The sequence below is a fragment of the Chlorocebus sabaeus genome, chromosome 18 (genome assembly GCF_047675955.1).
Source record: "Chlorocebus sabaeus isolate Y175 chromosome 18, mChlSab1.0.hap1, whole genome shotgun sequence".
In the NCBI taxonomy this organism is placed as follows: domain Eukaryota; kingdom Metazoa; phylum Chordata; class Mammalia; order Primates; family Cercopithecidae; genus Chlorocebus; species Chlorocebus sabaeus.
The window spans coordinates 18,917,339-18,940,444 of NC_132921.1; the positions used below are offsets into that span (position 1 = coordinate 18,917,339).

The 23,106-nt window shown below is 40.0% G+C and overlaps 1 protein-coding gene across 2 annotated transcripts in view; it reads right to left on the minus strand.

Annotated features, from left to right (window-relative positions):
• Nucleotides 1-23,106, minus strand: part of CDH20 (cadherin 20) — a 220,711-nt gene that overhangs the window by 55,741 nt on the left and 141,864 nt on the right. Inside the window, exons 2-3 of one of the 2 annotated variants that reach the window (XM_008013897.3) lie at nt 5,845-5,894; nt 5,497-5,725 (exon numbers count right to left, since the gene is read on the minus strand). In XM_008013897.3, coding sequence (XP_008012088.1) covers nt 5,497-5,724 — 228 coding nt within the window. In that variant the 5' untranslated portion in view covers nt 5,725; nt 5,845-5,894. Of the gene's footprint in view, nt 1-5,496; nt 5,895-23,106 lie in introns of both variants that reach the window. The other variant, XM_008013896.3, reaches the window with a different exon arrangement.

A 23,106-nucleotide genomic window follows, 5' to 3' on the forward strand; every position in this document is an offset into this window, starting at 1 on the left:
AATTACCCGGGCATGGTGGTGGGCGCCTGTAGTCCCAGCTACTCGGGAGGCTGAGGCAGCAGAATGACGTGAACCCGGGAGGCGGAGCTTGCAGTGAGCAGAGATCGCGCCACTGCACTCCAGCCTGGGTGACAGAGTGAGACTCCGTTTCAAAAAAAAAGAAAAGAGCTAGGAGCACCTTTCCAGGAGGTTCGGAGCGCCGGTCTGCACGTGCCAGTATGCACATGAGCAGGGCAGGAGAGGGAGAGGAAGGGAGGAGGGGAGAGGGAAGAAGGCGGGGGAAGGGAAAAGGAGGAGGGAGGGGGTAGAGAACACCCCCAGGGAAGCAGGAAGCTCTCCACTTTGAAGCATGTCAGGATCTGCTTACACAGAGGTGGTTTCTGAGGCCCATAGGCCTGCCTATCAGTTCGCGGTCTAGTCAGGGAACAAAACTTGCACCTGGTTTCAGCAGGGAGCATTTGGAGTGGAGGACTGAAAGGCCAAAAGGAAGCCCGGAGGCATCAGAGAGAGAGAGAGAGCGCAACTCCAGGAAAAACAGCCAGTGCCCCTCTGGCTGGGGCAACACAGGACAGAGGTGGGGATTCTGGCATCTGCGGGTTTGGAGGGGAGCCCCTTGAGGCCAGGCCTGAGACCCCTGAGGAAGGAATGCTGCCCCTTGGGCTGGGGCCTCAAGAGCTTGGAGGAGGTGTCCCTGTTCCCTGGGATTCAGACCTCTTAGAAGTAGGTGTGATGGAGGAGCAGGTCACTCTTCCCTCGTCCTGCCTCCTGGGCTCCCTCTAGTACTTTCTACAGGCAGTCAGAACCTACCTGGGAGAGGAGCTGGTTGAAAGAGGAGAAATTATGACTTGGAGAGTTTCAGCCCCAGTACCCAAAGCAGAGTGTGGAAAGGTGAGCATGGGGCTGAGAGACACCAGCTTAATAACCCATGCAGCAATGCACATTTAATATTCCGCTTTACCAGCCATAGAATACACATTTGGTTTCAAAAATTGCAAAGAACAGACATTAACAGCTTTTCTCCAAGTCACTCAGCAAATCGGCAGTGTAATAAAAATGTGTTTTATATTTATCCATATTTAATTCGACTAACACTGACTGTGTACCAGCTATTTGGAGGAAGGTAAGAAGCTTCTGAGCAGAGTCAGCAGCACAGTTACGTACATCTTGGGAAAATATTTTTTTTCTTCCTAAAAAAATATTTTAGGCAGAATAAGACAAGTGAATGTCTCATTTATCCTAACCATTCTTTAGTCTTTAAGATCTTCAGCCAAAGGAGTAGTGAGTGATGGGAAGTACAAGCAGGTTCTGAAGAATCTTAGCTGATTGAGGATTTCGAAAACAAGAATGATGTTCACTCCTTTTGTCATCTTTCAGAGTGCCTTGAATAGTTTCCAGAATGCAGTGAGTGCTTACAGTTTGTGGTCAGGCAGCTTCCGCATAGTTGTTAACCTCGGCATGATTTGGACCCACAGATTCGTGCACAAGCACAAGCTCTCAGCATCCCTCTCTTTGCATATGTCAATATAATCTAGCTTTAACTCGACACCGCCTTGTCCCTGGAAAGCCCAGTGTGGATTTTGTAAGGCCATACCAATTACAGCTGATAATTGTTGCCATACTTCTTTCTGAAATAAGCAAATAAGTCTGGCAAGCTCTCTAAACAGACATCTTCCGGAGCTCAAGGTGACAAGCAGAATGCCCCTGGGTAAAGAGAATGAAAGTGGATATTCCCTTTCAAAAGAAAGTAAAGGGGAAAAGTGTCTGGGTAAGTGAATCTATGATTATCTTCTTCATGTAGAGGTAACACATGCAGGGTAAAAATCTTCGCTTGGTTGCTGATGTGAGGATTGGGTCAGATGACTATTGAGATGAATGGGTGTCTTGTATCTTGGTTGAGGTTATTTGTAAAGGGTGAGCACTAATTGTGAGTACTCAAGGGTGCTACACAGCTAAGAACTACCCAGCGTCAGAGATAAAGGGTTCAGGAAGCAGCCTGGCTCAGATTCCTGATCCCTCCTAAACATCACTGACTCCTGTGTGTATCCTCTGGGCTTAGCCTAAAGCCACTGGCCACAGACAAGGCAAGGTAAAGGAAAGCCAGGGCCTTGGGGTAGGAGCAATGTATATTTCAGCCCGGGCTTTCCCTGCTACCTTTGGTGTAACTTTGGGTAATGAACGTGAATAACCTCTCTGAGCCTAGTTCCCTGTGTTATACTCACCTCACAGCATTGTTATAATGATTAAATGATCTGCTTTGATGTGAATGTGACCGACACATAGTACTGTGGTAGTCCAATAAAACGTTAGCTACCTTTTTCTTCTGCGCTCTTTGTGGCCAGTTCTGTGCCAAGTACTCAGCGTCAGGGAGGTATGGACAAAGTTGGGGAGTGGCGTCTCAATTTCTACCCTTGGGAGGAGGGAAGAGCCCTAAATTGTATGTGCACATAAGTAATTACTGAAAATTGCTGAATACAAACATACTCTTTTCTTGAACTTAGCAGTGGCCATGTATGTCTATTTGGAAGAAATGTTATATAGATATGGAGAAGCTAGAAGTCTTTGGAATTCTGAGTAGGTGCAATATGTGTTCATGATAGAATTGTCTGATTTTAAGCTAAAACTTTGAGAAATTGAATGTGGCCTGATGAGCAGAAGTCAGGGCCTGTCCTGGGCAGAGCAGCAGCGTGGGCACATGTGTGGGTCAGGGACAAACGTGGTATGTGTGGCAGAACAAGTTAAGGAGATCCAGCTCGATTGGGATGGGGACCTGATTTGCGAAATTGTGCGAGAGGGCTGAGTGAGGGAGGAGGAAGTCCTTGAACTGTATGCTAGGAGCTCTCATAGCATTCAAGAGCTACAGTGCTTTCTTAATCAGAGGAGCAACATGATGGAAAGGGTGCTTCAGGGAGAGGAATGTGCTGAGCACCCTGGAGGAGGGACGGGAAGAGTCTCTCTACAGGAAGACAGGCAGCACCGGCTTAGTTAATCTAATCAGGAAGAACAAAGGATCATGGTCATGACAGAGCCTACAGAGGAGGAGATGCATCCGAGAGAAACTGGCAGGGAAATATTGGCAGATATGGGGACCGATTGCATGTGAAGGATAAAGGAGATAAGGAAAGGAGAAGTCAACAAAAACTCACAGGTTTTGAGGCCAAGGGATTTGCAGCTGCGTTAGGTATTACTGAACTGTTGAGTTCCCGTAATGAACTCCTTAAACTACTGTTACTGTTATCACTATTAATACTCTCGCTACTCTAGTACTATTTACTACTACAGGTGAAGGAAAATTAAAATTTTACTCTGTATTGAGTACTGTGCAAAGTGCTTTACATGCGTTAGCTTACTTAATCCTTACTACCCAGTGAGACCTTCATTTATTAAATATCATCTTGAGCACCTTCTACAAGATAAATGCTGTGTTAGGCCTTGGGGATAAAATAGGAGCAATGTTCTTGCTTTCACTGAGCTTCTAGTTTTAGTCAGAGGCTTCAGACAATAAACATGTAAATAAAAAAACAAATCAAATATGGTGGTTGTGATTAGGGCTGTGAAAGAGAGTCTAACAGAGGGGCTTGCCTTAGAGAGTGGTCAAGGAAGGCATGAGAGAAGCCAGCGGAAGGGCATTTCATTATGAGGGGAGCAATAAAGGCAGTGCTTGCCAGGTTGCATAAAGTCCCGAAGGTCATACCCCTGCAACATGAGAATGAGGGATAGTAGCATGGGCCGTGGGTGGGTGCCAGGAGGCAGGTTGATCCAGAAAGGAGTGGTCTTGTAAGCTGTGGGGCGGTGTCTGGAGGATTCAGCGCACAGTGGGAAAACAGTGGGGAGGAGTAAGTAGAGGAGTGACATGATCTGACTTAAATTTTAAACAGACCATGGTGGAGAACAGATGGGAGGGAGGTGCAGGTGGACATGAGGAGACTGGTTGGGAGGCTAGATGTTTGCCCAGGTGACAGATGATGGTGGAAGCAGGGATAAGAGAAATGCAGGATTTGGGGTTGATTCTGGCATAGGACTAGCAGAATTTGCAGAGGGAGAGAATGTGCGTGCAGGGGAAAGGGAGGAATGATCCCTGGGTCTCTGGTTTTAGGAACTAGGTGATGGATGGGTGATGGGGCAGACTGTGTTTAGGAGAAAAAAAGAGTTTCTTACTGGACACACTGCACTGGAAAGGCCTATGAGTGAAAATTGTGGAGATGTCACATATGCAGTAGGATTTATAACCCGAAGTGGTCTAAGCCAGAGATAGGTTTTGCATTCACTGGCATAGACATGGCATTCAAAACTGCAGAGGTGGCGAGTTCACCCAGGGAATGAGCGTGTGGAGAAGAGGCTGGGGTGAAGCTGACAAGCCCACCAACAATTGGGGTCAGGTGGAAGGAGAGGACCCACAGACACGGCTGAGACAAAAGAAGGAAAAACGGGATTGTGAAGGTCATGGCACAGAGAGGACAATGAGTCAAGGGGAGACAGGTCATCAGTGTCTGAGGTTGTGACTGGGAGGTGTCATAAAATGAAGCCATTGGATTGGGCAGTAGGGAGGTCTTGAGAAATAATGAAAACACAGCTGTGGGTCAGTGGTGGGGACTGAAGCCATATACCTGGGTTAAGAAGTAAGTGGACACTGGTGAAAGAGCTTGGGTAGACAACACTTGAGAAGGAGCAGTTCTCTCATCCTCGTCATTCAAATTTGAGGAAGCTGAGGTGAGCAGGGCTTGGTGACCTGTCCAAAGTCACTCTAGAAATAATTGCAGGACTGGGCTTTGAACTCACCTGTGTTTGAATCTGAAACCCATGCTCCCAGCCTCTGTGCTAAACAAGTGTTTAAGTTACCATTTGAATGAATTATTTATTTTCTAATCAGTTCCTTGTCTCCCATTCTCTCTCACTTGGTTGCTTTCACAAAATAGTCTGTAATTAACACCCCAATAAAGTAAACATAGGAAGAATTCAGGATTAAAGATGAAATAATGATAGATTAAATCAAGAGAATTCAAATACAACATTTATAAATATATTTATTGTCTCCAGCTATCCTAAAGCACATGCTAAGATCTTCTGAAATGAAAAATGTTTTGTTTTTATTTTTTTCATTAAATTTGCACCTCAGGCAATACCTCTGGAAATGCTCTGAAAAAACCCCACAAAAACACAAAGCAAAAAACCCTGTACTCTTCTTGCATTTCCAAATTTCCCTCTTCCCCATTCTATCATTCCCAGACAACAACTGCTGCCTCTTTTAGGACCTGAATAGCTCTTGCAGGGTCTGAGCCTTTTCTTCCAAATCCCAGTTCCCAGTTTTTCCCATTAAATTTTTCCTTTCTGACTGGTATCTGACAAAGCGGAAGTTACATTTTAGCTAGGTGTCAAGTAATGTACCACTTGTTCCAGTTTCTCTCAGGCCTCAGATACAGGCTAGGTGAACTTTCATATTTAATTCATACTCAGTTTCAATATCCAATACCTGGGTCATTTCTACTTGGCATTTCTTACCTTGCCGACATACAAAGGGTCAGTCCCAGTGTACTCTTCCAGAACGAAAAACTGGTTCCAAACCCAGCTCCTTTTGGACCGCTGATGTGACTGTGGCTTGTCTGACAGGAGTGCTTCTAATTCACCTTGTGGTGTTGGGGTACCCGAGAGAACGGTGGTCGTAAGGTCCATCAGTCCCCAGAAGTACAAGGACATGCCAAGTCCAAGCCAGTTCTTTGCATTGCTCATTCTACCAGAAGTCCACATGGGATTGCCAGGTTTTCAGAAAGTGGAGGAGAATTATAAGCAACTGGAACTTGAGTATTTTCCAAATTTTAAAAAAACACACAGTTTTTATTGGACACTTACGCTTCCCAAATGAGATCCTGCTTCAAGTCAATCTGCTTGAAGTTGACTTCCTGTCAAGTTAAGGAAAACACAGTGTGATGATGTCAAATTCTTTCCTGCAGGCGGGTTGCAGGTTTTCAAGAAATGTCAGTAAATATTCAGCTTTCTACTCAATAAGTTAAAAAGTCATACAGGTTATTGCTTTAGAAATGTGTGAGTAATAAATACTATTTTGATAATAAGACAATACATCTTGCTATAATCAATCCCAAACCTTTGGATATAGATTTGGTGGGAATAAAACTGATAAATAAATTTCTTCTCACTAGTAACTTAGCCGGAGGGTTATGCTGTATTATTGATTGGTTTGAATTAATAGTGTGCTTTTTGAAATATTTATGATCAGACAGCCTCTTAAACTCTTAAAAGTATCATTCATTTACCAAATATAGAGCTAATAACTAATATTTCCGTTAGCCCAACTGCTTTTCTTTGCTTATTAAAAAAATAGGATAATCCAGCTACCCTGTTTTTTTTTTTTTTTTTTGTTTTTTGTTTTTTGTTTTTTTTTGTCACCCACAATGATCTTGTGCCTACGCTGTTATTGATAATGCTAGGAATCTTGGGCTTCATTTATAAGCAGCCATGGATCACTTCTCAGTTTAATCATTTTCTGAGCTCGTAGTGGATTTCAAGTTTCACACCCTGCTGCTTTGGCTCCGAAGCACTGATAGGGGCTGCTAATGTGACCTTTCTAGGATTTAAATGATCAGTTAATCATTATATCCTTCACAACAGACTTTAAAGTGCTATTAGTCTCCTGCCTATGGGAGCAAGCTAAGAGAATGTAGTCAACAAATTTCCTTTCTTGACCTGAAGGACTCATTTAGGCAAAGGGACTTCTACCCTGGGGACACATCTTTCTCAGTCAAACTTTTGTTGCTATGCAGTCACATTTAGCTCGTGACCTCACTCCTGGGCTTTGGCCTCATCTGTCTTTTCTTCCCTTATTTGGCTTGGTTTAATGAGATGGCATAACCAAGTCAACCTGTCAAAACAACCAAAATGTCTTCCGTTGGCTTAATATTTTCACTGTTAATTTGAAGAACTGCTGTCATCTGAGAACAAATGTGTGTATTTGGAGATTGCAGCTCCATGCAACTAAATAACACTTCATTTCTACAAGTGGTTTGAAGTGAATGCATTGATGCTAACTCAATTACTACCTTCCACCTGTCGTCATCAGAACTGGTTTCAGCTTCCTCTCAAATACTCATGATTGAAATTTTAAAATATTTTATAATTATTTAATACAATATGCCATTTCATTTCTGTATAAGAAATCACTTTAATGAGAAATGATAAGGAGAAAGTAGCTGAGGAGACCGTAGAATTTTTGTAACAGAATGGGAGGCTGTGCCTCTTACGAGCTCCAGCTCTGAAGGCAGATTGATGGTTAAGAAAAAGCAAGCCAGGTGCCCCTTATTGAGGGCAATGTGTTTGCTAATAAAGAACAACGGTGCTGCTAGCAGGTGGGTTACCAAATATTCGCTATTTTCTCTCTCTTTGGATGGTGGACATCTTCCCTTGGGAACAGAGAAACCCGGTTCATGTTTCTCTGATCCGTGTCTACAGGGAGATGTTCTGGAAGGAGGAACTTAACCCAGGAAATGAATTGATGAGAAAGATTAGTGAGACATAGCTGTGCTGTTTTAGAGACCTAGAAGGCAGACTAAAGGACATTGCCAAAAAAAAAAAAAGCCATTGCCAGAATACTGTCATTAGTAAACCATAAAAGCAACATTCTGTATATTGTAAGACACAACATATCTATAATTCCTCAGAGTGCATTAGACTTAAGAGGCAGTTTGGTTACTGGTTCTATCTTCATTACCTCTGACTTATTTACTTGTATGAATTTCGGTTTCCTCATCTATTAAGCAGGGACAATAATACTTCCACATACCTCACTGGACCATCACAAGAATCTGATGGGATCAGGCAGGCAAAAGTGCCCTGTAAATGACTAAGGTACCAACCGAACTTGAACAGTCAGATCAAGTACCTAGGTCATGTGTAAAAATCATGTAGCTAAGCCAGAAATATCTATTTTATGGGCACCTTTGGGACCAGAATTCTGAAAGGGCTTATAATGTATATCTGCTATTTTTCAGATCTCTACATCTGTGATAAGTACCGTCTGGTACCAGATTCTGGCTCAGTCTAATTCTGTAATAACTAAACATTGGCATTCCATCTGAGGAGATTTAATGAAGGGCTAGTTATTAGAAAACTCTTCAATGGTAGAGAAAATTATTTTGTGGGTTGCGTTGATTAAAACTAGAACTCACTCACACTCTCTCTCTCTCTATGTGTGTGTGTGTGTGTGTGTGTGTGTGTATTCCCTTTAATATCTTTGTTTCTTACCTATATTTTGCCTAAGCACACATGTCTGTTATTTTCTCTGGCTAGTTGTAGCAACTTGCTTTGAATCTAAGAGTGCGTGTGCAGGCATGTGTGGTACTGCAGATGTCTCCTCTCCTGCTTCCACTGGCTACATTTTATGTACAAAATGAAATTTGAGGAATTTTAAGTAGTGTCTTTTATATTCCCGATTTCTAACAAACTAGGCATGTGTTTCTGCCAATTAAAACCCCCTATCCCCCTACCTAAGGCATGATCTGAAGAGCTCAGGGAGAAAAGCCTTCTTTGAAATCTGTGATGAATATTTTCTAGGCGGTCAGGTTGCCTCTGTTTTCATCTCCCTCTCTTTTCTACTTTGGCCTCCTACACAGTAGTGCAAATTCTTACTTTCCTCCCCTCCACTGAACACGTACATAGGTGGCTGTGGGATCTTGACCTGGGGAACCCTTGGTGATTCTCTGAAAGCCACTGGTACCTTCACACACCCAAAGTCACAAAGACCACAGTGTCATACCAACTCTTTCTGTCTTACATAACTTGATAGCAACAGTTGATGCAAAGCACTTTATTTCTGCTTCCTCAGGGATGAATGCATGAAAAAGACTCCCTGCCTAACTTTCTAGAAGGTGAAAGCTGGGTTATACAATAGTTGCATTATTCTTTTCACAATTAGAGGTGTTTTTTACAAAACAGTTCTATCAGAAATACTACTCGGTTTGCATTTATTTTAAGTGAGGTGGTTCTCATATTCATGTTTTTTCCCTACAGGATATGAATAGCAATAATGTGTTTGGGGTGGCCTAATTGCTGTTGTCCTTATAAAAGAAGATACTGATACATGTGTATTTGTATATATAGATCTGCTTTGGAAGACTACATATGCCACATGAAGAATACATTAGTGGAAATTGACTTCTGTGTTAAATGAGTCTTTTAAAAGTTTCCCCCTCATCCTCCCTAAAGAAAGAAAACAGCTTGGTAATGAACACAGTAGGAAGAAATTAAAGTTGTACATAAAGTGTGCTCTCAGTGAATTGTTTATTTTGTTACTTAAATTCATTGTGATATTTAAAATGTAGTGGGGAGGGATGGTTACTGCTTTTTCCTTGAAATGAGCTGGGCTTTTATGGTCTTGCTCTGATTTCTTTCCTCATTATTCCAGTTTTCCTGAGCTTTTCATGGTTAATGCAAGTACTACTTAGCAAAGCTCAAATGACATCTCTATAGAAGCAGTCAATCGACTCTGTTTGTGACTCCATATAAGAAGACGGGGTGTTTTAATGTTCTGATTTGGTCTAATGCCTTTAAGAGAGGTAAATGCAGACAGTAGTGTCATGGTTTTAAGAGCTAAACTTCTTAAACTTTCATTTTTACTTATAGAAAGAGCCTCAAAAATGCACTTAAAAGAGAGACTTTGTAGAGATCTTAGATAGTACAGTGAAACATGACAGTGTACCGTAAAGTGCATCAACATTAAATCAGAATGCAACTTAATGTCATAATGCTATTCCACCTCCCAATCAAGGTTCTCGCTTGGGAAATAGCAACAAACCCATTTTACTTAGGAATTAAAATCCTTTTGTAAACAGTGCAGAACCCCAGAGAATGACACAGGTGGTCACGGGTGTAAATTGGAGTAAAAAGTTGTTCGTGTATTTCGATGTGTATGGTTCACAAACAACAATATTCCCATTGCAGAATCCCATAAAGAAAAAAGTTTTAGTGCTTCTGTAAATACACTTTCAACATTCCTGGATTTGTTTGTGTATGTTTGTGCTACTGACCAAAGTCCATCACTAGGGGTCTGTCTTGGACAGGGTGGGTAGTATGGTTTTATATGCTGAAAGGGGACACAGTTCTCTGAACGGAAGTTGTTTTCATTTACTAAGTTTTTATTATATTTCTTCTGTACTCTGTACATAATGATTTTAACTCCTAATCTAAGTGGGTTTGTTTCTGTTTCTCAAGAGAGAACCTTGATTGGGAGGTGGAATAGCCCTATGACATTGAGCTGTATTCTGATTGAATGTTGATGCACTGTCATGTTTTGTTGTAATAGCTAAGATCTCCATAAAGTCTCTATTCTAAGTGAATTTTTGAAGCTTTTTCCATAAGTAACAGTGATAGCTTAATTTTCATTTACTACAGAGGTTCTATCCATCAGTTTCTTCTGGGACAGTCATTAGGTGAATGGAAGCTTCATGGACCTTTTGTGGTCATCAACTCACCAGCCCACCCAAAGCCACCCATCTGTGGAGGCAGCCAACTCTCAGCAGGGCCAGAAGAGGTAGTCCAGGTACTAGATTTGCTGAATTTTGAGTTGTACTCTCACTTCCACTCCCCTACCTAACCCTCACCTGCCTCACCACACCCCTCCTCCCAACTTAACCTTTCTGAAATAATATATATCTTAAAAATTAATGTTTACTTATTTATGTTCTCATAGTAGGCCTCCCTCACTCCTCAGAGAAGCTGTTAATATGTTGATGGTGTATGCAGAACTGAGGGATTACAGTATTACATTTTTAAGAAATTGAACAGAAGAAGAAAAATAATACTTAATTTCCATGGAGATTTCTTAGAAAAGATGGTCACCACTCTTGCTTATTCTAATTTTCATTATTTATCTTTCTATGAATTCCTTCTCCACCAAGTTCCTCAAAAATGGTGGCACTCCTGAGCCTAAAGGTTCAGCTGTTATCATGTTCACTCAGGCCATTGCCAGTTCTCTGAAATCTTCCCTTTCCCACCACTTCTACTTATTTTCCCTCTCCTTCCCACCACCCTACCAGTTTATGTGAGAGTGCTGTTTTCTAAATGAAACTGGGAGCCATAAATGGAAGTATGGGGTGGATGTGGGTGAGGGGAAGGTATACAGTAGCTTAATTGAAGTTTAGGAACAATATCTCATTTTGTATAATGGTAGGGATGTGTGTGTGTGTGTGTGTGTGTAGTAGAGCAAAAAAAAATTGGTAGTAAGCTTGAATTATAATTAAGAGCCCTGGGTTTGAAAAACTTGGTCAGTCCCATAATAAAACTTGCCGTGTGTTACCTATATACATGCTGACCCTCTAACTATGAATTCCCTAGCTTGGGTCATAAATAAAGGCATTTTCACTTTAGAAATCCTTGCTCTAGAGTTCATGCCCAATTCCTCTGTGCTTTTCATTCTTGTTATAATCAATTTTTGCAGTTCAGGGTGCCCTGTCTTTCTTTCCCTATCCGCCAAGGCTGGCAGATAGTTTCTTACTGATCCTTTCACCCATACTTAGTATCTAGTAAATGTTTTTTTTCTTTTTTTTTTTTTTTTGAGGCGGAGTCTCGCTCTGTCGCCCAGGCTGGAGTGCAGTGGCCGGATCTCAGCTCTCTGCAAGCTCCGCCTCCTGGGTTTACGACATTCTCCTGCCTCAGCCTCCGGAGTAGCTGGGACTACAGGCGCTCGCCACCTCGCCCGGCTAGTTTTTTGTATTTTTTAGTAGAGACGGGGTTTCACCGTGTTAGCCAGGATGGTCTCGATCTCCTGACCTCGTGATCCACCCGTCTCGGCCTCCCAAAGTGCTGGGATTACAGGCTTGAGCCGTTTTAATCCTCAAGGAGTCAGGAAGTTTTTGACCTACTTTACCCTTCCTCCAGTTTTCACTTTTAATCAAGCTAATGAAACTATAGCCCAGTCTGTGGGCAATTTCTCTGACTACAGTTAGACAAGAATGATCAATTTTGATTTCTGAGACTTGTTCCACATGCCTACTAATTTCTCGTTTTATGTGACATTTATAATTGCATTAAATCTGTGCTCGTTCTTTATAAAAAGCTTGTATTTAAAGTGAAATTATGTAGCTAACATTCTTCTTTGATAAGAAGTTGCAGGTAATTGCTACTCAGTGTTTTTTCTTATGACTTTGCCTTTGTACAGCATTTTAGGAAGTTAGGAAAATCCTGTAGTTTTCCCTGGACCCATAAAAAAATAATTCACAGGAAGAAGATTTTTTGGCAAAGGTAAGTTTGCTACCTAAACGTCAGACTTAAATCTTGAGTATCAATATGTTTGATCAAAGAATGGATTGCAAAGCCAGACAAACTTTAGTGAGTTTCAGCCCTACCACTTACTATCTATGTAATCTTGAACAAGTGACTTCAACTCTTTACGTCTCTGTTTGTCATTTACAAACTGGAGGTAATTATAGACACTGTCTCACAGGGTGATTGTAATTAACTGAGAAAAAAATATATATGAAACTCTTAGACATTTGAGAGATGGTTAAAGTCTTGTGCCTGAACAATAGTAGATGCTCAATAGATACTGGTTTCCTTTTCTTCCTTCAAGGAGTTTACAGTTTAGGAGGGAGATATTACCATTAATCCTAGTGATAGAAATAATAATAGGAATAGGCATAGGTATAAATACCATTATTAACAATAATAGTGTAGCAGCAGCAGCAATAACAGAAGCAATAACAGCAGAGGTAATGACATGGAGTGTTTACGCCAGGCTGTATTAGGTAATTTACATTTACTTTGTCATTTAATCTTTATAAGAATTCCACATTAAATGTTTTATTTCCTCATTTTACAAAGAAACAAACAGTAGTGTGCTGGGGTCAGCTCCTATCACCTTTCACCACAGCCTCTCAATGCCTCAAAGCCTCTCACTTTCAAGGCCTCTCAATGCCTTGAAATTGGCCATGGTGTATCATGGGTATTGGCAAATGCTACATAGGAAGAGGATGAACTGGAATTCTTCCTCAGAGCGACTGTACAAGATGTGCTTAGTACGTGACTGACTGTGGCACAGATCTGTTGGTGATGAGGGTTTACAGGAACCCGTAAAAACAAAATGGTAGGCCAGATCAGAAAAGGGAGAAATGATTTCCATCAGGAGGATAAGGGCATAAGGGAACCTATGAACTAGACCCCGAAAAATAAAAGGGCGTTCCAAGTTAAAGAAAATGCAGATACCATGGTGCAGATACAGGATGCAAAGTACCTGTCTGGGAGAATAATAATAATTTAATTTGCTTAGAGAATAGGGTCACTTCAGGAGACTGAGGAGGGATGAGAGAGGCAGGAAATCCAGACAAAAACCACTAGCTAGGAGCTGGAGATATTGGATTGAAGTATTTGGAATATACTTGATAGTTCATAGTGAGCAACTGAAGGTTTTTGAGCATGCCAGAGTAATGTTGGGCCAGGCGTGGTGGTTGACACTTGTAATGATAGCACTTTGGAAGCCTGGGTGTGGGGAAGATTGCTTGAGGCTAGGAGCTCAAGACCAGCCTGGGCAACAGTGCAAGACCCCATCTCTATTTAAAAAATATTTATGTTAAAAAAAGTAAAGTTAGTATGATACTAATGTATACGGGCAATGGCATCCGAGGCCATATAAATGTAAAGAAAAAAAAAAAAGAAAAAGGGGAACAAAGTCATGTTGATAAATCTCTGTTTAGTAGTGTTTCTGGAGAGAAGGTGGGAAAATCAGTTGAGAGTTCAGGGAAAATTGGTAAGGAGAACTTCAACCAAGGATCCAGGGGAGGGAAGAATTGGCCAGATGTCTGAAACATCAAGGAGGCAGAGTCTCTAACACTTGCAAACTAACTGGATAAGAAGAAAAGTGGGAAATGGACAAGATGAAGCAATCATGACTTAAACTTCTGTGCCTGGGATGGGGCAGGAAGTTGGGAGGAGGTGCTAGTTAGAGCCAAGGTGATAAATTTGGTTTTATACGCAGGAATAAAAAATTCATCATTCTACGTCTGATTAGTTAAAGAGGCAGGAACTTTCTCTTTTTAGTCCAACACTTCAAAGTGGCTTGGGGCATAACGAATGTGAGCTTCTTTCTCTTAGAGCACATCTCACCCCTCCCTGAGATACAGCTCTGAATCCAGCCTCCCTGTCTTGGTGCTGTACCTGGACGTGACTTCTCTGTGGCTAACCTGGTAAAATTTATCTTTAACTTCAACTTAGCTAGGATTTTTTTGATTTGTCCATTTCTCGGATCTTATTTACTTTACACAATCTCCTGTCACACTAGAATAGTGGGTGTGTTATTTTTCATTCTTCTAATGTGTACGAAATGAACACCTAGAAGACCACTAGCTAGGAGCTGGGGATATTGGATTGAAGCCTTTGAAATAAGCTTGATAGTTCATAGTGAACAAATGAAGGTTTTTGAGCATGCCAAAGTAATGTTGGGCCAGGCATGGTGGGTTCATACTTGTAATCCTAGCACTTTGGAAGGCTGGGTATGGGGAGAATTGTTTGAGGCTAGGAGTTCAAGACCAGCCTGGGCAACAGGGCAAAACCCTGTCTCTCTTTAAAAAATATATATGTAAAAAAATTAATATGATACTAATGTATATGGGCAATGGCATCTGATGCCATATAAATGTAAAGAAAACAAAATAAAAGGGTAGTCTGTTCAAGAAAAAGAAAAATTTACCTTTTAATGCCCTAACAAAACAAACCAAAAATCTCACTGATGTTTATTATGTATCTTGTTGAAGGAAAGTAAAATCTTGTCTTCTAATACATGCTTTCAGGAAAATAAATCTCTTTTGGAGCATAGTGTATTATTTGGAATCAGGACATCGTGGTTTAAGACCAGTTCCAGCTCTGCCACTCGATGTGTGACATCCAGTATATTGCTTAATCCTTTTGAGCCTCAAATATGAGAAGAATAATCTTCTTTAAAGGAGTATTGCAGATTATCGTGACCTAATACTATAGATTAAGTTGTGGGTGTGTGTGTGTATATATGTATTTAACTTCTTACGTGTTTCCCTTTTTATCTATCTTCTCAAAGCAGTTTGTGCATTTTCTTTCCTGACACTTCAGTATTCTGTATTGTAATTATATACTTGTTTGTTTTTCCTCTATATTGTAAGCTCTGTGAAGACATAGGTAATGCCTTTTATCCATGTGTCTATGGGCGGGCAGTACTTGGCACATACTAGGTGCTCAGTAAATATTAACTGTCAATGTATTTTTAAATGGCAAAAAAGTATTTAACAGTTTAATGTTATTCTTTCTGCCTTCAAGCTTTTACTTTGATTTAATCAATGTATTCCCATACTGAGTTTAATGTCTGTTCACACCTGCAGCACATTAGTGAACATATTAAGAGGCAGAGATAAAGACAATACAAAGTCAACAAAAGTCAAGAAAGCAGTGAGTTTTCACAAATGCTATTTTTGTTCTTGAACAGAAAACATAATCCTTATGTGTCAGAAGTCTTCTAGAACTGTGGCATCACTTGTAATATAAAGTTAAAGCATCATTTACAGAAATACTTGGAAATCTTATGAGGAAATTGAGATTGAAAAATTACAGTGACCTATGTGAAAGGAAAATAAATCTTGGGATCCAAGATCTCTAAGTTAAAGGGAAAAGTAAATCTAGAAACTACTTAGGGCAAACTTGCCTCCCATCCTATTCGAAGTCATCCCTCTGATCACTGAGATAAATGAATATATGATTCCCTCCTTTGAAAAGACTAATGAGAAACTCAAAAGAGTGCAACCATTTGTCTCTCACCTGCCAGTGACCTGGAAGTCCCCTCCCTGCTTCGAGTTGTCCCACCTTTCTGGACAGAACCAACATTCATCTTACATATATTGATTGATGTCTTATATCTCCCTAAAATATAAAATCAAGCCGTGCCCTGAACATCTCGGGCACATGATGTCAGGATCTCCTGAGGCTATGTCACAGGCACGCGTCCTCAACCTTGGCAAAATCAACTTTCTAAATTAACCAAGACCTGTCTCAGATACTCGAGGTTCACACCTAATAATATATAATATTTTTAAGTTAAAGGGATGTGACCATCAAAGTTATCTCTGATGGCTTAGATTTTAGCTTTCTTAATTTGGGGGAGGGAAGGTGATATGAGAAGATCTTTTTTCCTCTAATTCTTTTCAAGGTCAGCCTCCACCTGTTCTTTGGTAATTTCCTTTTTCTTGAACCTATAATCTCTTCATTAGTCCAATCCTCAGTATAAGACTATATTTACATCTCCTTTTAGAGTGTTTTTATTCTACCCTTACATTTCAATGACAGCTTTTCCAAGATAGACTTTCACCATGGAAGTCTGTGATGAAAATTACTCCACTGTCTTCTAGCACCTAGTATTACTAATGAGAAATTCCATGTATTTTAGCAAAATTGTAAACTACAAAGATATGGGACCCAAGAGAAAGGGGATCCAACATAGGAGACTGGCAAGGAGAAGGCCCAGGATAGCAGTTGCATCCCAGGCTGTGAGTACAGTAGCCAGGTGAGGGGAGGGAGGGCTCCAGGAAAGAAAGAAAGAGTCAGAGTGACTGAGAAGCTTCCAGGATTTGGATAAATTATTGATAGGCACAGGACAGATTTTTTTAGCATTTGGGGGAAAAAATAGTGACATACGCATAGAGAAGACAAGAAAAGAAAACCCTAGGCAATTGTTGACCAAGAAAAACACAAAGTTCTATAAGAAAGGCATTAAATCTTCAAGTATAACTTTGCTCAGTAAAAAACAACATTTATCCATACTGAATAAACATTGGCTATTCTTTTACTGAGTACTGAAATATAACTATGTTGAAGGGCGAAGGAGGAGAGAGTGGATGGGAATATGTGTAAAAAGAACTAAGAGCTCAATTACCCTACTGGAACACCAACTGCTAATATCTAGAATAGGTATTTCAATAAATGTATATCAGCATATGACTTAGAAATGTATTGGCAAATACTTGAATGAATAACTTTGGGGTTTACCTTTTGAGATTGGGTTTTGAGGTTGGAGCAGGGGATGGCTTTTTCTTTTATTATAAGTCTTTCAGAGCCATCTTGGGTTTTTTTTTTTTTTTTTTTTTTTTTTGGCCCATGCAAATATTCTACTTGCAATAAAATAAGAACTGACTCAAAAATTTAAAAGAACATATTCAGATAAGCAAAATAAATATTAAGGAATTGAATAGAAAAGAAAGGTTTGAAACAGATGTAGTGAATATGTTGTATATACTTCAGAACAATTTTTTTCCACCTGTTAAGTGTTTCTGAGAGCAGAATGGATATATCGATGTTCACACTTAGTGTCTTTATTCCTCCAAAATTGGCGACTATTATATTTATGGTGTCTTTCAATTGCAGTTTCACAGGATCAAGGAAGTGGAAATACTTTAGTACAGAGATTTTCAGAACTATGCTCTTCTAGACATTAGAAATTCTAAAGCTTTTTCAAGATCTATTATGAAACTGCTAGGCTTAGCTGTCTTCTTATTTCCCCCTTTCTTTATTACCACTTTCCCTTTTACTAAGCTCTGCCTTAATCTGTGTTACATATTTGGCAAGAAAGATTTCTTCACTAAGTTGGTTAACTGGGGGTAAAGAAGAGGCTACGTCTCTATTCTTCACCGTCCACGGTTTACTTCTCATGCGTTGAATAGTTAAATGGGAACAATTACAAGATGTGGGTTAGTAGAATACATGGAAAAACAAAAACAAAAACAAGCTACTGAGAAAACATGCAGGTGAATACCATTTTTATAATTCCCAGTATTATAAGAAAGGTAGGGAAAGGTTCCCAGAGAATCTTTCCCTACCTTTCTACCTTTATCAAAGTTAGAAAAAACAAATATTGACAGATTGAATTAAATAGTTATTAGAAATTGTTATATTTTATATGTTAAAAATATATATTGAACGAGGGCTTATTGTCCTTAACATATTTAGAAATCTGTATGCTCAACATTTAAAAGATGATCATTCCAAAAGAGAGTGATCAAATGACAATAAGAAAAATTCATAAAGGCAGAAATAAAATGATCAATAAATATATGAAAAACATTTTACTTTTTTTGGGACCGAGTCTTGCTCTGTTGCCCAGGCTGGAGTGCAGTGGCACGATGTCAGCTCACTGTAGCCTCTGCCTTTTGGGTTCAAGCGATTCTCCTGCCTCAGCCTCCCAAGTAGTTGGGAGTATTTTTAGTCGAGACAGGGTTTCACCATGTTGGCCAGGCTGGTCTTGAACTCCTGACCTCAAGTGATCTGCATATCTCGACCTCCCAAAGTGCTGGGTTTATAGGAGTGAGCCACTGCACCTGGCCTCAGAAAACGCTTTACTTTCACAGTCAGCTTAAAAATACAAATAATAAAATATTTCAACCTATTAAATTGGCAAACATTAAAAAAGAAACTAAGCTAACCAATGTTTCTGAGCGCATGTTGTTCATATACATATGGATGGGAGTGTGGGTTGGTAAAAGCTTTCTGGAAGACAGTTTTGCATGATGTGCCAGGTCTTTAAAATTACTGATGGATCTTGAGCTAATTATAATATATATTTTAATTTTTATTTATTAGCATTATTAGAGCAGAAAATTAGTGTAATCCATATTTGCAACAATAGATGATTCTAAACTTTATGACATACTCATGCAAAGTAATACCATTCAACTGTCTTTGAAGGAAAATCGAGAATTGGTTTTAAAGCTGTTCTCAAGAACACTGTTTATTATCAATTTCTCACATTGTTGCCACATACCTTTTAACTGCAGAAAACAGAGAATTTAGCCACTTCACAGTACAGAATCTAAGTACAAAATCTATTCTATGGAAATACTTCAGAATAAACTAGTACAGTGAGTCAAGTTATGTTAGAATTAGCTAACTGGACTGGTGGTGTGACAGTATCCATTATCTACAGATCCCAGTTACCTTTGTGGAAGGTAATTGTAGGAGGCATTGTTTATCAGCCTGAGATGCAACATTCTCTTCTTCTCCTTGGTACCGCTGGTTCTTGGATCTCTCCAACAGACCATGCCCAGCCACATGTATATGATAAGAGTTGTTATTTGACCTAGAGACTGCAGTAGCAACCTGCCTCTAATTATATCATAGTAATAAAATCATGGGGCAAGGATTGGCTCAATGCCCTCATTTTTCTAGGCTGTTTTTTTAGTTCCCTGATGGTTCTTCAGTATGTTCTCTAGTTTAGTATCTGGAACCACCTTTCAAGCAAGTGTGCGAGGTGTTCTCAGTGAGGACTCTCAGCACATCCTGAGTGCTTGTGCCTCCCCAAAGTCCAGTCCAATTAGCCTCTGAGAAGATTATTGAATATATACTTACATTTTAATTTTTCTTGGGAAGTTCTATGTTAACAAAGGACTTATTTAAAAAGAGAGATTCCCAAATGGCCCAAGACAAATTGATCTGCAACTAGGTATACTTAATGCAAAGTGAAGCCATCGTGAATCCCAGAAGTGACTGGCACCATCAGGAGTGAGAACTGTTTAAGTCAGAATCTTCTCAGCCATTTCAGGTGCTTCAGAAACCAGGCTAGTTTTCGTATCAAGGTAACCAACTAGATCGAGGCCTGAATTAAGGGACACAGTTGTATTCTCCTGTAATGAGGGAAGGGAGATTTTATCCAGTGGTCCTTTATCATTTGATCTTGTACTGGATCATTTTGACACTAAATCAAGTTTTCTGGCTAGCTCTTGTTATAAAATAAATCCCCTCAAAATGTAGTTAATACAGCCATCATTTTATTAATTTTCACAGTTTTCTATGGATCAGGAATTTGGATATATCTTGGCTATGTGGGTTGTAGTGTGGGTTTTGTCAGGCGTTTGCAATCAGATGGTGGGTAGATCTTGGACAGCTGGGTCTGATGCCACTGGGGGCTGCCGGGCATCTTTGTCTCTCCATATGGTCTCATTTAGCACCTTTACATGTGATTTCCACGTGCACTGATTTGGGCTTTGTCACGGCGTGGTGACTCTGGGGATGGCAGTTGCAGTCAAGGCTCTGGTGTGAATGCTGCTGTTCTCAAAGCAGAAGCTATGTCTTCTGCTGCATTCTTTTGGTTATGAGTCGTGAATGCTGCTGTTCTCAGAGCAGAAGCTGTGTCTTCTGCTGCATTCTTTTGGTTATGAGTCACAGCAAGACCACATGCATCTTAACGGGAACGTGGCGAGACTCCAGAGGAGCCTGCAGGTGGGAGATGGTACTGTGGCTCTCTTTAGAAAGTGTAGTCTGCCACCTAGAATCCCGGACAGGCATCCAGGACCACTGAGTTCAATGTTGAAGAACTTTAGCAATCTCAGAATACAAAGAGCCAATCCCCGTCAAGGATGAAAAGGCAAGTTCTTGCATTTAGAAGGGGGTGAGAAAAAGTTATTTTTCTATTTGAAAAACAGAACAAGTTTAGTCAGACTGGTCTAATTTTCATTCATGATGTGACAGAGATAGATGTCTCTGAAGAAGAGAATTCTATGCAGGCTATATGTACACAACTTTTGATTATGTCTGTTCAGGCATAACAAAAGAGAGAACATTCTGATGGTTCAGTACGCAGTGGAGAATTATTATCAATGGATCATTTTCAACTTCAGTGCAATAACACGTACTATTATACAGTAGGTTCTAGATCAATAATTTAATATCCATTCATACTTTTAAGGATGTCTAAAGTCGTGATCGCTAAGCATTGAGATTTTTCCAAATATGCAACAAGTAAAAGAGATGGTTAAATCTGTGGCTTGGCTTTAGACACATGGATCACTGGAGAAGTATTAGGAGATAAACAGAGTGATGATGAATAAAATAAAACCTAGTAACTTCTGAAAGTGAGAAACTCATTGAACAATATAAGATTAGTGAGTCACAGTGATATTTATTTCCAGTTTGACTCCTGATTTTATTTAGGGCTTCCCTTGCTCTGTTTATTCTAGCCCAAAGATGGGCACTTCTAGCCATCCAAGTCAAAATCCAGAAGTCAGGGTAAGATTTCTTCTGTCCCCACCTTCACATCCCCATATCTGGTTACTTAGACCTGTCAAATTCTGCCAGTTCTGCCTTGTAAGTCTTTCTCAAATCTGTCTTTCCTCTCCATTCCTGCTGCCATTGCCATAGTTCTGGTGTTGTAAATTCTATCCCTTCAGTAGCCCTCTGGCTGGTATTCCTGTTCTCATCTATCCTGTTATCTGCCAGAGTGATCTTATCGGACCACTCACCTGCTAAAAGTTCTCTAATGGATCCTCATTTTTTAACTGATAAAATCTATACTCCTTGACAGGACATTAAGGACCTACACGATCTGGCTCTACCTCTACCATTCTGTCTCATATTTTCCTGTTCCTCAACGTTTTGGGGTCCCTCTGAAAAACTATAGATGCTGTGTTTTAATACCTTCATATTTTTGCTCGAAGACAGATGCCTTTCCCTGGCCCTTCCCTGGCCCTTCTTTGCTAAGCAATCTTTCTTCCAGGGAACATCTATTAATCCCCAGGCCTGTCTTCTGTGCCCCCTGCCACTCTGGCCATGATGCCAGCACAGCCCACATGGTTGCTTTTCATGCTAGCCTGCAAATTCTCTGAGGACAGTGGCTGTCGCCTCTGTATTCTCAGCATTAGTATGGTGTCGGCACCAACAGGAATTTAATAAAACTTGGAGTTGAATTATTTAAATAAAAAGTGAACAATGATTCAGCAATATAACATTCTCATCTTGAAGAGAATCTTGGCACTTGTACGGCAATATTAAAAGAGTAGAACCAGCAGGTGGGACTGGAATCCTCTCCAGAAGTTGTCAGTTTCTGAGAGCTATACAACGAAAAGAGGTTTGGAGAGAGAGGATGGCTTGAAACTTGGAGCAGGTTCAAAGAAATCCATGGAGCCCTAAAGATGAAATCTAAGTGTCTGAAAACAGGAAATCTTTAAGGCAAGGGGAGAAAAGGTCACAGTGCAGCTTAATAATGATATCCACATTTTAAAAATTCATCTTCACAGAAGATGAGCATCTCTTTAGGAATGAGGAACAGGGAACACGGCGTTAATCAGTGGCAAAAGAGACTTAAACAACGTCAGGTTTCTTGAAGCTTATAAACTGGGACAGGTTGCTTAGGGAGATTAAGAAATCTACTGCCCTTCCTTGGGTGGAGAGTGATGATAGAGACAAGAGACTGCAGGGGAGGAAGCGTGACACTGACTTTGACTGGGAGATCTGCCAGGGGTGGGACATGGAAGCAAAGGATTTTAGGGTCTTTTACAAACACTAGAAATCAGTGATGTTTTAAAATGCTGATTTTACATAGTAGTAAGCATTTATAACATTTCACTCATTTTTGCCTAGGAGAAATGTTGAATTTACAAGCATATCGTGAACAGAACGAGTTGCCCTTTCCGAGTGCAATCAATTGATGATGATGCTTGATTCTAGCTATTTCTACTCTTACTAGCTATAAAGCATCAGTTAAAAAAATAATTTTTATGACCTGCTGATTGATCCCAGGTAGCACTTGCAGCAAGGCAAAATTGTTAGCTCTGCTGTCTGAAAAAATCATTGTTATTTGGGAATTACAAGTCAGCTTCCACTGCTTTTATGCTGACATTTTTTTCCCCTTTCTGATATTTAAATACCATGTAAGGAAGCCACAAAGATGTTCAGATGTTTCTAGTGGAAACTGCATTATCAGTTAAAATTGCTGTATGTTTCTTTTCTATGTTGGTAAGAGAATTTAGGTTTCCTTGGAATGGAAAATGCTCTTATGTATCTTTTGCGAAATTTATTATTTCTTTCCCTATAATCCCTTTTATCTTTCCCGTATAGTAACTAAGTATTAAAAGAAACCCATGTAAATGTTACCAGTTTTTGTTCTTATACTGTAAGGCTAAGAATAATTTAACAGGAACCAAGCCACATGCTTTAATCCATAATAAGGAAAAAAGATTTTGCAAACGTTTCTCTTCACAGTATTAAAAGTAAATGAAGGTTAAAGAAGGAGGCTAAAAAGAAAGCCTTATTAATGGGAAATACATTCTGATAAACTGATTCCAATCTTAATAGTCAATTGAAATAATAGAATTGGTTAATAACATC